Source organism: Brienomyrus brachyistius, chromosome 9 (genome assembly GCF_023856365.1).
Source record: "Brienomyrus brachyistius isolate T26 chromosome 9, BBRACH_0.4, whole genome shotgun sequence".
Classification (NCBI taxonomy): domain Eukaryota; kingdom Metazoa; phylum Chordata; class Actinopteri; order Osteoglossiformes; family Mormyridae; genus Brienomyrus; species Brienomyrus brachyistius.
The window spans coordinates 17,085,173-17,101,175 of NC_064541.1; the positions used below are offsets into that span (position 1 = coordinate 17,085,173).

Consider the following 16,003-nt stretch of genomic DNA (forward strand, 5'->3'; position numbering starts at 1 on the left):
GGATGGGGGCGGCGGTGAGCGGCAGATTTGCTGGAGGATGACGCATCCTTTTCGACCCTGACTTACGCTGGACCTCTGACTGTTTCATTAAATTAAGAGCTTTTTGTATATATTAAGCATTTTATATAACACGTTCATTTGATTTATAACTGATCGTGATCAGATTAATCCCCCCCCCCAGTTATACAGTTGTATATATGTGTCCCTTACAGTGGTGCTGTCTGCAGTGCAGTGTAGCGGAATGGGGGAGGGGGGTGATGAGGATCGAGAAGCTTAACTACACTCATGCCTCGAGATTAAGTGGAGGCCATGTGACACCATGCTTCGGCCTCAGTATTCACAAGGCCCAAGCCAGCTTGCAGCACCGAAGAGCTGGAGGGGAGAATCTGCCTCTCTTCCAGGCCCCTCGTGTGTAGTGACTGATCAGCAGAAGGACGGCCGTCATGCTGGTGTATCATGGATTTGTCAAATGAAACATGAAGTCCAACATGTAGCTTTTCAGATGGGTAAAGAGTAGGTCTTCACTGATTAATTGAGCTGGTGGTGAGTTGTAACACATACATGGAATGGCTGCACTGCTCGGAGGAGAGGTTAGGGGACTGATACTGTATGCATCTAGCTATTCGGCAAGAGATCAGTAACTTTTTGAAAACAGAAGAAATCCTTGTTGGTTTTTGTCTCTGCTGTTCATTTCCATGAATTCAATTTTTATGCTCTTACTTACGAACCAGTTAAATGGCTTTGAATGTTTCCTCCAGCTGCCTAAGACCTTGTCTGCAGTGCTGTGTATGTTAATGCAATTGGGTAAAAGCTCTGAATAAACAACAAACACTAATGATATTGGTGAATAGTTATTGGTGTTAGATTGTAGGGGGGGGGGGTGAGATTTCAGTCAGTGGTGCCATAAAAAAAGAGGATTTTATTTTACGATGATAGCAAAATGTGGCCACTGTGAGTACAGGACAGTGAGTTTGCACAAATGCGGCGAGGTCACGAGGGCCATGTGCGGAACGGGCCGCCGCCGCTCTTCAGCACGCTGTCAGCTGGGGCAGTCAGCTGCCTTTGTGCCTGGCAGCCGCTGAGCTCATGTGTCTGACAGGCTGGCAGACAGACCCTGCTGTTGCTCTCTGTAGCGGCATCTGCTAGACCCTCAGTCAGGGCTAAACATAGCTGCTTCCCCTGTGCCTTCTGACCGAGGTTTATGTTTTCTTTTTTCTTTTTTAACGCATAAAAATGTAGTGGCTGAAAGTGTACAACGTATGGCTGTAGTCCCACTGTAATATGTTTTTCAAAATGCCGTTTCAGCCCCACTCTTAAGATGTATTAGGACAATTCACTTTCTCTTTCAGAAAAAAGATATCATTTGACATTTGAAGGCATTCCGGTTGCTGGCGTTAGTGTTATAAGCTTTAGTTACTTTCATGCGTCCCCAGAAACACCAGCCATCTGCGCCCGAGCTTTTGTGATACAACTTGTTTTTCCTCAGGAGGGAAAATGAAAAATCGCTCCTCTCAGAAATGAGCTGAGAAAGGAAATGCACAAAAAAAAATGTAAAGCCCTTTAAAACCTTTTTGCCAAAATGTCTGTCTATCTATCTATCTATCCATCCACCCAGCCACCCATCCATCCTCAAATTGCCACGTAAAATGTTATATAGTCATCCATCTCGTCTTTGCTTTAAAGGGCACAGTTGGTTTGGAGGGAACAGATGGCTTCCAGGGAAGTGCACTGTCACCCTCAGTCAAGATATTCCATCCGCATAAAGTTTCCTATTCAACCCACCAACAGGGGCTTAAAGGACTGGACTCCACTCTTCCATTGATGTATGACACGCACCCAAAATATAGACCCAAAGTGCAGCTGACCCAGCTATTAATATTGTTCTTGCAGCCTATTTCATCAGTTGAGGTTACTCAGTAATGTCATAAGGCTGTGATATTTATGAGAGGAGCAGCTGTCCTTGTGGCATCACAACCGCATTTCACTCATCACATTTTTAGGATATCGCAGCATGTGATGTTTAATGTAATGTGTGTGGTATGTAATTTGATGTAATCTGCCGTAACGTTAATTTTATTATCAAAGTTCAAGAGTTTAGAACTTGGTCAGTATACCTCAAATAATGTAGTTGCGGACATAGCTTCACATCACACACAGGCTGGCATGTTCCTCAACTTTGTGATGAATGGCTCATCAAGCATCCATGCAGTAAGTGTTGAATGAAAATGAAACTGGTTTACAATACATTTTCACCGTTACAGGGAAACCGTTACAAAGAAGCGGACTGGAATGACTGCTCCAGGATGACTTGTAGCCTGTGGGAGAGTCTGATATCAGCAAAGTAGCATTTTCTCATTTTTGAAACCCAGAATTATGATGGGGAGGATTTAAGGAGAAGGGAGTGAAGTTACTGCTTTATGAATAGCTGCCATTGTCCTAATAACTAGGTGAGAAATGACCTTGAGAGGGTGAAGTCATATACTGTCGCAAGTTATGTTTTTCTTTCTCTCTTTTTTTTTTTTTTTTACTCCTCTCTTCTCCCTCGTCTTGCATTTAAGGCCTGAAGGCTGCTCACTGAGCCGGAGATGATGCTGATCTCACTGGGACCACCACCCTAGTAAGTAATAAATCTTTTAATGGATATAAAAATGTAGATGTTACGCAGTTTATTTTGTTGTTTCAATTCTGTACATATGTGAGAAAAGCTGGAGTGAAGTAGAGGCTTTTCTTTTTTAGCTATAAATTCACTATTATACCTGGCATCCTGAGCTGGGTCCCCTGCCTTGTACCCTGTGTTCCCTGGGATGGGCTCTTTGTGTTTCTGTACTGAAAAAGTAGGTGGAGAGACAGACAGACAGACGGAGGGACAGACAGACGGAGGGACAGACAGACGGAGGGACAGACAGACGGAGGGACAGACAGACGGACACAGACGGAGGGACAGACAGACAGACAGACACAGGGACAGACAGACAGACAGACAGACGGAGGGAAAGACAGACAAATGGAGGGACAGACAGACAGACAAACGGAGGGACAGACAGACAGACAGACAGATGGAGGGACAGACAGACGGAGGGACAGACAGACGGACACAGACAGGGACAGACATACAGACACAGACGGAGGGACAGACAGACACAGACGGAGGGACAGACAGACAGACACAGACGGAGGGACAGACAGACACAGACGGAGGGACAGACAGACAGACGGAGGGACAGACAGACAGACAAACGGAGGGACAGACAGACAGACAGACAGATGGAGGGACAGACAGACAGACAGACAGATGGAGGGACAGACAGACAGACAGACAGATGGAGGGACAGACAGACAGACAGATGGAGGGACAGACAGACAGACAGTGATCTAACACAGCCTCTGTTATCTATTCAATATGGTCCTGTTGCCATGGTCATGGACACGACTATTTCTGAGTCTTTTCCTCTATGTACCACGGCATTGTTCCCTAATCCTATCATCTGCAGCTCACTGCCATGACTCAGAGAACCTCAGTTTGACATTATGTTCTGACTTTTGACTCACTCGTCATGCAAAACTTGGGTTCTCCAGTATCTTTTTCTTTTCCTTCGTGATGTCTGTCACACAGAGCAGGCATGAGAGAAAATATTCGACACAACCCAAAAAAAAATAAAGCCAAAAAAAACCTTTCATAAACTCTTTGCCAATTACTTTATTTTCTCTTGCACAATGTTAGCACATTTTATCAAAACAAGATGGCCATCAAAACTACACAGGTAAGACTTGCAACTGTGTATTCCACAAGACATTCCCCCCTACCCGGTGCTACCTTGTTGAACACAATGAAGCTAGACATTTACTTCCCTCGGAGGAACATAGCTGTCAGCCAGGGTATTAACAGTTTTAAATGAAAGTAACTTTTGTCTACAAGAACATTCTGAAGTGCTGTATCCTGGAAACAGAAATGAACTGGTTTTCCAATAACAAAGACAAATGAGAATACAAAGATCTAATTTACACCGTCTGGCTCTGAAGCAAAGGGAAGTGGTGTTCACAAACATATCCAACTTTCCGAATACCTGCACTACCGTATATTATCATTCATAATTCAGAATTTATACTACTGTGTCAACATAGAAAGTATTAGAGAAATTTGGTATGTAGTGCTTGAACTGATTTATTTATATGTATTAGAATAGGTGAAATTTGAAATTGCACACATATGAATAAAGACGCTTTGTAGAACTTACTGTGACAGGATTAAAAGGCAGGACTTGGCTGCCCAGTAACTTCGCAAAAAAAAATACAGAATGAGGATGTAGTTCTGATAAATACTCAGAAATAAATATTCTTACTTTTTTGGTATTTTCTGTTTTGGATACACACTCTGTAAAACCTACTAAAATCATCAAAGGTCCAATTTTAAAAAATAACTGCTTAAGGATGGTCTAGAAATGTCAGTTAGTTGTAGTATAGGCACTATCGGTGTTGTTTAAAGGATGTTTAAATTTAGGCTTTTAAAAACGTTTTTTAAAGAAAACTTCACTATTTAAAATCAAAAAATAAATTGTATTATCATGCTACTTTAAATGTTTTCCTCCTGTTAACTCTCAGATAAACAGTCCTCGCTAAAAGTCATGCATCAAACCTTCTCATGCAGTACGCAAACTTTATCAAATACAGCTACCCTCTCCATGAGGGATGTGTTTGTCTCATGTCTTCATACAAAATGTCAAACCTTCAAGAACAACCTCTGAAAATACATACATGATGTATTATTTGATGTTATAAACTCTTCTTTGAAAATGTAAGACGCTGTTGTTCAGTCCTGTATATCTGCCACAATTAAATTTATTTTATATGCACTGTTATGTGCTATCATTGTTTCAGAGAATATACTTATTCGGTTTTATTTATGGGATAGAATGCATTCTAATCCCCTCAAAAGTACTGATCATTCGTAGAGACTTTAATTTCAGAGCTGCTTAGGAAGTAATTTCAGCGGAACATCTTCACTTTCCTCCCAGCACTTCCTAATCTTCTCCACCAGACCAGGAGTCTTCCTCTTCCAGAGATTCTTCAGAATGTTTCTTGTCTCTTTCCATGTTTTCGTACAATAGCTGCTCGATGTGAGCCGGGATCTGCTCTTGCACTGGTAGACCGTGTGATTGAGCCTCCTTTAGTCTTAATTCTGTGCATTGTTTTGTTTCTAGCATGTTCTCTGTATTTTCCGCGTTCTGATTAGGGTGCGTGTGAACGCATTCCGAATTCCCACACTCCTGTGGATGAAAGAAGGCTCCCATCTTTCCATTAGAATTCCAGAACTCTTCATTAAGAGTGGCGCTGAACAACTCTGTGCATTTTTCATGTATTCGGGGAAGTCCCTCAACTTCTGCTGTGAAGATCTCATCTTCCTTTGTTTCACTATCATGATCGTTTCCATTTTGCTGTTCCGAAGCTTTTGACTCTCCATATTTTTGCTCGGTGTATGAAAAGTATTCTTTTATGTTTTCGTCACTTTGGATAAACTGGTCAGATGCCTTTAAATCTGTGCCTAGAATCCCCCTCTTATCATCTTGGATGTGATCACTGCTGCCCCAGGCATTTTCTATAGAGGTGCTGGATAATTTTGGAAAATGCTTCTCTGTCCCTCCTATTAATCCAGAATCATTCACAGAACATGTCATTGTTTCCTTCTCTTTGTGATTTTCAGAGATGTCCTCCTGATTGATAGATTTTAATGACTGACTGGCATTGGGTGAGTCATCTTCAGAACTGTACGAATCCTCTAAGTCTGATATGGCAGTATGTTCTAGAACTTCTGCGATGCTTGTGATCTCACTGTGCAATGAGAGATCATCGTTGAAATCCACATTTGTTAGCATGGATGAGTTCTCGCCATCCTCCTCTTTCTGCTCAGGACGCATTTCCGTTACCTCACTTTTCAGCACTTTTTCTGACCCTTCGTCTGAAGTCACAGTTTGTGAATGTAATATCTCACTGGTGTTGTCATTTTCAGTGGATGGTGACTGCCCATATGATGATATCGTGAAGTTCTCAACAAATGATTCTTTTCTGATACCTTCCTCATTGTCTGACAAATTCCCTGAGCTTTCTTCACTGTTGATATTAACAGGATTGACAAGGTTTGTTTCACTGTCACAGCTGGCATGACTCTTTGGCTCCATGAATTCCTCACATTCTATAGTTCCTTGCTGTGGCAGAAAATTGCTGTCCGCCTCCAAATTAATTTGGGTTGTGGGGTCATCTTCACTGTCTTTCTCTAAATCTGCTTTGATATCAGTTGAATCTGTTTCTTGTGGTAGAAACTTGCTCTCCGCCTCCAAATTAATTTGGGTTGTGGGGTCATCTTCACTGTCTTTCTCTAAATCTGCTTTGATATCAGTTGAATCTGTTGCTTGTGGTAGAAAATTGCTGTCCATCTCCAAATTAATTTGGGTTGTGGGGTCATCTTCACTGTCTTTCTCTAAATCTGCTTTGATATCAGTTGAATCTGTTGCTTGTGGTAGAAAATTGCTGTCCATCTCCAAATTAATTTGGGTTGTGGGGTCATCTTCACTGTCTTTCTCTAAATCTGCTTTGATATCAGTTGAATCTGTTTCTTGTGGTAGAAAATTGGTGTCCACCTCCCAATTAATTTGGGTTGTGGGGTCATCTTCACTGTCTTTCTCTAAATCTGCTTTGATATCAGTTGAATCTGTTGGTTGTGGTAGAAAATTGCTGTCCACCTCCCAATTAATTTGGGTTGTGGGGTCATCTTCACTGTCTTTCTCTAAATCTGCTTTGATATCAGTTGAATCTGTTTCTTGTGGTAGAAAATTGGTGTCCACCTCCCAATTAATTTGGGTTGTGGGGTCATCTTCACTGTCTTTCTCTAAATCTGCTTTGATATCAGTTGAATCTGTTGCTTGTGGTAGAAAATTGGTGTCCACCTCCAAATTAATTTGGGTTGTGGGGTCATCTTCACTGTCTTTCTCTAAATCTGCTTTGATATCAATTGAATCTGTTGCTTGTGGTAGAAAATTGGTGTCCACCTCCCAATTAATTTGGGTTGTGGGGTCATCTTCACTGTCTTTCTCTAAATCTGCTTTGATATCAATTGAATCTGTTGCTTGTGGTAGAAAATTGGTGTCCACCTCCAAATTAATTTGGGTTGTGGGGTCATCTTCACTGTCTTTCTCTAAATCTGCTTTGATATCAGTTGAATCTGTTGCTTGTGGTAGAAAATTGGTGTCCACCTCCCAATTAATTTGGGTTGTGGGGTCATCTTCACTGTCTTTCTCTAAATCTTCTTTGATATCAGCTGAATCTGTTGCTTGTGGTAGAAAATTGGTGTCCACCTCCCAATTAATTTGGGTTGTGGGGTCATCTTCACTGTCTTTCTCTAAATCTGCTTTGATATCAGTTAAATCTGTTGCTTGTGGTAGAAAATTGGTGTCCACCTCCCAATTAATTTGGGTTGTGGGGTCATCTTCACTGTCTTTCTCTAAATCTGCTTTGATATCAGTTGAATCTGTTGCTTGTGGTAGAAAATTGCTGTCCATCTGCAAATTAATTTGGGTTGTGGGGTCATCTTCACTGTCTTTCTCTAAATCTGCTTTGATATCAGTTGAATCTGTTGCTTGTGGTAGAAAATTGGTGTCCACCTCCCAATTAATTTGGGTTGTGGGGTCATCTTCACTGTCTTTCTCTAAATCTGCTTTGATATCAGTTGAATCTGTTGCTTGTGGTAGAAAATTGCTGTCCACCTCCAAATTAATTTGGGTTGTGGGGTCATCTTCACTGTCTTTCTCTAAATCTGCTTTGATATCAGTTGAATCTGTTGCTTGTGGTAGAAAATTGCTGTCCATCTCCAAATTAATTTGGGTTGTGGGGTCATCTTCACTGTCTTTCTCTAAATCTGCTTTGATATCAGTTGAATCTGTTGCTTGTGGTAGAAAATTGCTGTCCACCTCCAAATTAATTTGGGTTGTGGGGTCATCTTCACTGTCTTTGTCTAAGTCTGCTTTGATATCAGTTGAATCTGTTGCTTGTGGTAGAAAATTGCTGTCCACCTCCCAATTAATTTGGGTTGTGGGGTCATCTTCACCGTCTTTCTCTAAATCTGCTTTGATATCAGTTGAGTCTGTTTCTTGTGGTAGAAAATTGCTGTCCACCTCCATACTACTTAGGGGTGTGGCTTTATCATAACAATATTTTTCTAAATCTGCTTTGGTGTCAGTTGAACCTGTACTTACGATTCCATCAACATGATCACCCATGTCCTTATTCAGGTTTGTCTGGTCATATGCCTTATTTCCAAGAGCCCTGTCCTGTTCTGCTTGATCTAGGTCTATATTCTCTTCACTTAACATTGCTTTCCTGTCTATCTCCAGTACAGATTTTCCATCAGATTCCAAACATCCAACATTGCCTTCAAAATGTATCTCTTTCTCTTCAATTTTATCAATTCCGTGACCATCATCCTCCTCTATTTGACTTGTATCAGTCTCTCTATTATTAAAGCAGCCTGCATTCTCGCTCTTTTGTATCTCCTCCCATTCTGGCTCTTCAATGAGATCCTCTATCATCCGGTCGCCTCTAGAACCGAGGCTGTACCTTTTTTCCTTTTCAAAAATTCCCGCTCCTGACTCTTGTTCTTCATCCTCACTGGAGTCGGTCTCGCCTAAGTGTGATGCTTGAGTGTTCATGTCTGTCTCATCACTCCTGTATCGGATCAAGGGACGGGTGTCGGCAAGCGTGTTCTCCAAAGCATAGCTATCAGTGCTGTCAAGATCTCCCCCTGTTCTCCATGAATTGGTGGCATTCGAAACGTCGTCATTGTCAGAGAATTCTTGTTGCTCCGCATTGGTGAATAAATGCACTTGCTGTTCATTAGTTTTCTCTACTCTTGGGCACTCGAAAATCAAAGTGCTGGTGTGGAAACTCTGATTTTCTTCTCCTACCTCCATCACTCCATCTATTTTTTCCTCATCTCTCTCCCCATTATCACACGTCTGTTCTGCTACATCTCCTGCATTCTCTTCCTCTAATTTACGTACGCATCCCTTCAGTTCACAAGTTCTACATTCTTCCAGAGTCAGTTCGTCCACTTGCTGGTGGGCCATGCTCCCCACATTGTCCTTACTTTCTTCATAAGATGTTGTTGTCTGCCTGTGATTCAAAGAAATCTCTTCCGAAAACTGCATACCCTTTACTTCTGTCATAGATGACTGTGATTCTTCTGCAGTTTTCTCATCCAGCATTAACTCCGCAGAGTTGGACTGATTACTAACTAAAGCCTCAAAGCCAAAGGAATCTGTCTCATTTGGGATGGTTTCCAGTTCTAATTCTCTTTCTGATTCTGGTTCTGACTTAGATCCCGATGTCATGCTTTCCATTCCATTAACCTCCTCTGACCCTACTTGTTTTTCACCCCATACTAACAATGATTCATCTACAGCTTCAACTGGAAGGTACTTTTCAGTCATTTCAGAGACCTCCTCTACAGGTCTGTCACTAAAGTTGTCTTCCAGTTGATCGGCCTTCAAAGCATCTGGATTTTCTTTTTCAGAAACATCAAGTGTTTGTTCAGAGCTAAGGAGCCCTTTGATGTCAACAGCGAATTGGGGTGTCACTGTCAAACATTTTAATGTGTTTTTTGAATCCTGGTCTAACTCTTCTCCTGCAAGGGACGGCTGCTTTGTCAGATTTTTTTCGAGCCCAGCGATCTCTAAATTACATTCCTCCTCCATTTCTTTAATGTGCGTTTCCCTGATGGCAGACGTCTCGGTGACAGATGTGTCTAGACTAATTACAGTGGCTCTTAATTCTTGTGCCATTTGCTCAGAGAGAGCGTAGGCATGGTCCTCCCCCTCATCGGCCTCAACGGCTCTTACATCTCCACTTAAACTGCTGTCAATCACATCTGCTTTTGAGTAATGTGTTGACCAACCTGGAGAACCGGGTGACTCTGCACACCATCCATCTTCCTCATTATTTGTCATTTCAGATCTGATGGACTTTTCGTTAGGGTTGACTTTTGGGGCCTGAAGGCTTGCTGGGGCCATTGTTGGTGCAGTCATCTCAGACCTCCTCCCAGGCTTTACTGAAATGGTGGGGGTAAGGCTTTGTTTAATAGTCTGATGCTTTGGCACTTCACCTATGAATGAAATAGGAACAAAAAGGCGGTTATTGGATCTTGTCGAATGTTCACAAACAGAAAAACTGGCATTTATTCGATCTTTCATGAAAACACGGGAATATCAATACAGACGCTCCTCTACTTACGAACTTTCAACTTACGAACTTTCAGACATAAGAACGAAGAGGACTGCAAGTCCGAATTGTGTTCCTTGGGCTCCTGTTTCCTGTCCGCAACATTTTTTTTTTTCTGCACACCAATTCCATCTAGTACGACTTCTGGCCGCTACTCCCGCCGCGCAGCAGCGTAGCGTGTGAACTCCCAGCATCCTAGCTGTTTGTACTTGCGTATACACTTAAAATACTGTTGAATAACGACTTACGAACATTTCAAGTTAAGAACGGCCGTTCAGCCGTATCTCATTCATAAGTAAAGGAGCGTCTGTACCAGTGTAGTCTTGCATTGTTAATCATCTTCTCTTGTAAATGTAACTGAGGTTTTACTTGATATTGTTACTTTACAAAAAACAACATATGTCTACTAAACAGTGAACAGTACCCTTAAAAAAAATCAATCAATTCCCAATACTCATCTCATGATACATGCCTTTGTCATCTGACCTCAAACACTAATGGATATATATTGATCAGGAATTCCTTCCCCATGGTTAGAATTACACACAAAGCATGATCCATTGATCCTCAGAGACAATTGCAAGCAGCTGACAGATACATATACGAGTATCAGCATCAATGTACATGCATAATGATCTTGGTCATGCAACACAATCTGTAAAATGCTCTGATTAAACATACATAAAAATATACATACGGGAAGTGCTGGCACTCTGGTAGTAAATTTTGGGAGACACACGTGGTCTCAGACTCTCACTGTCTAGTAGAGTTCTGCAGATCAAGAAAGTCACAGGTGAAAGTTAACAGCAATCATTGGAATGTAGGGTTTGAACGTTGAGTGTTACCTGGGAAAGTCATCACACACCAAAGACGTCTTATGACGTTAAATGAATGGTGACCGACTTTAATTAAGTACATCCTGGCTGTGCATGTTTACATGGGAATGGACCTTGCCCAGTTTGACTGTTTATGCAGTAAATAAGACTAAGTAACTAAAATGAGATACTGAGTCTGAATTTTGTCTTAATGTTCTGGCCTTTCAGCCACATTCGGATTTAGCCGGGGGTGGGGGTAGGGATGGGGGTGCTGGGCCCTTTGTTGAACTGGAACAGCAGGCTGTGATGCATTAATATGATAATGGCCTGAAAGCTTTGTTCGTCGTCAAGCCATCTGGGTCCCCAGCCTGTCATGGCCGCCTTTATCCCAGGGCCGTATCTGAGAGACGGGCCTCCGTGGGCAGCCTGCATGGCCAGATGGGGGGGGGCGCCTTCATGGCTGGTCAGGCGGCGCTAATGACGCCGTTCAACCCCAAGCTGAACCCCGGTCTCTGATCGCACGGCTACGACAAACTTCACTGCAAAGTTCACTGCGATTCTCTGTCTACAGAATCTATTTAATATCCTTTAATTTAATTTAAAATAAGAGTTCATTTTTAATATTACTCCATTTCAATCCTAGGCTTTACACATATCGATTTTTTTCTTTTTCGGAGAAACTTATACGTTAAGAGAAAATCAATTTTTTGCAATTTCACATCGAACCACTGGGGCTGTTACAGCACAGCTGATACCCTCATCAATACCCCTGTAAAGCAGAGGGACAGTGTTTTGCGTGGAACACGTGAGCTTGCATGATACCAGACTGCTTTCTCAAAAGAAATAATCCACGAGCTGGAATTCTGCTTAGAATCCTACTTCTTCTGCCCGGATGAGAAATTCACGGGATCCATGTCAAAAACCTTTAGGGGACATTAGAAAATGTAACTGTTAAGTTCTAGATGCGTATAATTTGTTTCTTTTGGAGAAGAGTGGCAGCCTGGTACCTGTATGTGGCCACCTCCAGCCCCAGCGACAGCTTCAGCTGCAGCAGGTTGTGTCTGTCCTTCAGAATAGCCGCAGTCTGGTTACTAAGCTCTGCTTTCTCGCTTTCCAGGGCCTCCAGATGCACCTGAAACACATTAAGGATGAAGGCTTGATACTTGCTAGAAATTAAAGCAAATTAGAAGACATACTTATCCAGACACCTGTGATGAAGATGTCACAGTGATGTAAGTTTAATGTTTTATGGCCAGCTGCAAGTTTGTGCGTTTTACTTTTTTGCTCCGACGAGCCTTCAGCTCCTTGTAGAGTAATTTAATACTTCATTGAGCAAAACCAATTTCACGAATCTCTGGGTGTTAACATGGTCCGGCTCATGTCCTGCCTTTCAAAGGAAACTTTTGCAAGAAGAACTGAATAGGAACATTAGCAATTAAAATGAGCCCCTTTTCCTCATATCCCACAGGCTAGAACTGAACAGGCATCATGCAAGCGCGCAGTGCTCCAACCGTTGACCGGCCATTGAGAAGCTACACAATGCACCGGTCTGACCGCAACATAATTTGGGACTTGGGGAGCCCAGTGGATTGTGGTAACGCTAATGTAGCCCCTCCCACCAAGCCGCCACCTTAACTATTTGTGGAATGACGGAAAAACAAGAGTACAAGTTAGTGCATTGCTTAACATTATTACTAATATTATGTGAAATCAAAATGCTCTGTTGAGAGTTTTATTGTGTGAAAAGGAGCGGCACACAAAGAGGGAATTACTGCTCGTTTATGCGTTTTTTTGATACAATACAAATACGGTGTGATACTGCAGCAAACATCACTGTGCATTTTCTAAATATTCATTGTTACTGCGTTTCAAGAAACTGCAGGCATCTGATTTCCGAAGCTTTGTTGGCTCTCTTATAGCCTACAGAACAGCATGAACTGACAGGAAATCCTGCTATTATTTATTTCAGAAACCTCTTACGAGGAGCACAATTGTTGCTTTTTTCAGAGAGTGACTTAACTGTGTTCTCACACACAGATGGAGATTCAGCTGCATTAGCAGTTATCGGACTGTCTGTGTTAAGCGCGGCCCCTTGAACTGGAAGCATGAGATATTTCCCCTCATTAGTTTGTTATTTGTACTGCTGAGGCTTCCCCAGAGTGTGCAGTCTGGCGGATATCCAAACATATCATTTTTGGGACCTCTGTGTTTCCCATTGCATCACCCTCATTCTAGAAGAGGAAGAAAGCACTGCAGTAATACTTTATGCTCAATTCAGAATTTTTACTTAAAAAAAAAAAATTAATTAAAACATATTGATGATCATATGAGTACTTTCCCACTCTCCATGCTCAGACAAATGTTTGTGGAAGATGCATCACTTTTTATAAAATTGATACATACAAGAAAATTCTAAATGCATTGCTGCTGTTTTCTCACCTCTAGGTGCTGGAGCTCTTTCAGCTGCCTGTCCTTCTGTTGAGAAACGTTCTTCTCAAGGAGCTCCTTCTTGGCCTGGGCTGCTTCCAGCTCCTTGGCTAGGCACTGGGCCATCAAGTAGCTCTCCTTCTTCTCTTGGCTCACCTGGGCCATACGAGACTTGGCCTGGGTCAGAGAGTCTTCCAGACGCTGAACCTGGTTCTGAAATGATCCCGCTGCCTCCTGCCATGCCCGGGCAGCCCTCTGGGAGAACTCTTGCTTTATGTCCTCAAGGCCAAGTAGCTGTGGTTGAACATAAGTATGAGGAGGGACATACTGGGTGTGGATTATCTGGGTTTGCAGGAGTGAGACATCCTCTTGGTGGACCTCCATGTGGAACTGCAGCTCTTTCTCCAGTTGAGCCAGCTTCTCTCGTAGCCAGATCTGGCCTCTATGTTCCTCCTCCAGTTGTTTCTTACTTTCATCTACTGTCTTCTTGGTCTCAGCCCGGGCAACTGCCACCTTCTTCCTCTGTAGCTGAAGCATCTGCAGCTCCTCATTAAGATTGCTTACTTCGAGCTCCACCCTGTCCTTCTCCCTCAAAGCTGCCTCCACTTCCTCCCTGGTCTTCCTCAGCTCACCCTCCAGCTGTCCTTTCCAGACCCGCTGGTTCTTACTCTGCCTCAGAGCCTCAACTTCCCCATGTAGCAGCTTGTTCTCCTCCTCAAGGAACTTCACCCTGCCCAGGTATGTCTCCAAACGCTTGTTGAGCTCCAGCATCTGGTACTTCTCAGTTCCCATGTAGCTGGGGACCTCCATGCTGTAATTGTCTTCTTGGGGGATGTAGATGACTGTCTGGTTTATGATTCCTTGTGTTTTAGTTACTTTCCTCTTCCCGTCTTTTCAGTCTCAGGCTCTCTGTGGCAGCTTCTGCTCTGAGGCTCTGTGCCCCTTGCAGTACAAATGGTAGTGAGAGAGACACCCCTTCAATACTTTAATAAAGAGGGGGAGGGCAAACGAAAGAAAGGACTAGCAGCGGAGGGGAGGGGAGGGGAGGGGAGGGATGTACAGAGGAGGAGCAGACAGATGAGTTTGGGATTAACCCCATACATGCTGGGATAATTTGCAGTCATGATGCAGCCACTTTTTTGAAGGACTTCAAGTTTACATTTATTATTCCTGAAATGTCTCTGATGTATTGATCAATCCACCTGGGGCCTGCAGCATATCCCACACAGCACAGGGCATGAGGATAGGGTACATCCTGGGCGGGATGCCAGTCCATTACAGAGCACATACATGTCACACTTAGAAACACATGTATACACCTGGGAATTTACAGATGCCAGTTAACTGCAATGTCTTTGGACTGCAGGAGGAAATCGGAGTTCATGCAAGAAAGCCGAGTGTCTTGTAGGTAAAATGCAAAGTCCACACAAGCAGAGCAGAGGCTGGATTCAAACCCCCAACCCTGAAAGTGAGACAGCAGTGTCACCCACAAAGTGCCTATTTATCTGACACATTTCCTGGTCTTTACTGGAATGACAGTCTAATTATCCATCCATTTTCCAAACTGCTTATCCTACTGGGTCGCGGGGGGTCCGGAGCCTATCCCGGAAGCAATGGGCACGAGGCAGGGAACAACCCAGGATGGGGGGCCAGCCCATCGCAGGGCACACTCACACACCATTCACTCACACATGCACTCCTACGGGCAATTTAGCAACTCCAATTAGCCTCAGCATGTTTTTGGACTGGGGGGGGAAACCGGAGTACCCGGAGGGAACCCCACGACGACATGGGGAGAACATGCAAACTCCACACACATGTGACCCAGGTGGAGACTCAAACCCGGGTCCCAGAGGTGTGAGGCGACAGTGCTAACCACTGCACCACCATGCCCCCCCCCCCCCCCCCAGTCTAATTATATTTGGGAAAAATATTCCATTGTATTTTACAGTAGGATTTTAAGTATGATGGAAAAAAAACACAAATGCTAGTTTAATTTGTGAAGCTCAAAAAAGCATTACATTTAAAATTTTGAAATCACAAATTATCTGCCGCGTCCAAACCTCAGTTCTGTTCAATCTTGTTTCTATAGTGTATTCGCACATTACATTGTGAAAAAAGCACTTTTTCTCTGCCCAGAGCCCTCAGTGAGCAAACCAGAGGCAACAGTGACAAAGGAAAAACTCTCTATAAGGAAGAAACCTTGAGAGGAACCAGACCATCCTCCAGGGGGCAGCAGAGGAAGCCCTAACCCTAACCAGACCCAAAGGAGGAGCCCATCCTCCAGGGAGCAGCAGCAGAAGTAAAATGAGCAAGAAGTCCCAGTTCACACTGTCCAAATTTTAAGATTTAAGATAAGCTAGAGTGACGGACTCACAGTTCAGTTTATCCAAAGCCAATGGCCAATTGACTGCAAATATATATATATTTTTTAATATTTGTAATTTTCTCAAATGGCCAGCAGATCTCACCATCTGTCAGCTTCTGCACATACACTC

At 43.0% G+C, this 16,003-nt stretch overlaps 1 protein-coding gene across 50 annotated transcripts; it reads right to left on the bottom strand.

Moving 5' to 3' along the window:
- Positions 1 to 3,672: 3,672 nt before the first annotated feature.
- Positions 3,673 to 14,500, bottom strand: nes (nestin). Of its 50 annotated transcripts, none has more exons than XM_049024650.1 (7): positions 13,518 to 14,499; positions 12,086 to 12,210; positions 10,961 to 11,034; positions 7,653 to 10,147; positions 7,449 to 7,550; positions 6,837 to 6,938; positions 3,673 to 6,734 (listed from the first exon to the last, which is right to left on the bottom strand). In XM_049024650.1, the coding sequence occupies exons 1-7, from the start codon at positions 14,313 to 14,315 to the stop codon at positions 5,019 to 5,021; spliced, it is 5,412 nt and encodes a 1,803-aa protein (XP_048880607.1). In that variant the 5' UTR covers positions 14,316 to 14,499; the 3' UTR covers positions 3,673 to 5,018. The 50 variants fall into 50 exon arrangements, with proteins under 50 accessions (XP_048880607.1, XP_048880609.1, XP_048880602.1 ...); XM_049024652.1 differs by having other exon boundaries at positions 3,673 to 6,530; positions 7,347 to 7,550; XM_049024645.1 differs by lacking the exon at positions 6,837 to 6,938 and having other exon boundaries at positions 3,673 to 6,530; positions 6,633 to 6,734; positions 7,143 to 7,550.
- Positions 14,501 to 16,003: the final 1,503 nt, after the last annotated feature.

What these genes read in the sequence shown, in the direction of transcription:
- nes (XM_049024610.1), bottom strand. Translation starts at nt 14,315, where the DNA reads ATGGAGGTCCCCAGCTACATGGGAACTGAGAAGTACCAGATGCTGGAG. An exon ending in AAGAGCTCCAGCACCTAGAG is followed by an intron (nt 12,211 to 13,517) that starts GTGAGAAAACAG and finishes AATGTGTTTCAG; the next exon opens with GTGCATCTGGAGGCCCTGGA. An exon ending in CAACCCAAATTAATTTGGAG is followed by an intron (nt 7,653 to 7,754) that starts GTGGACAGCAAT and finishes ATTAATTGGGAG; the next exon opens with GTGGACACCAATTTTCTACC.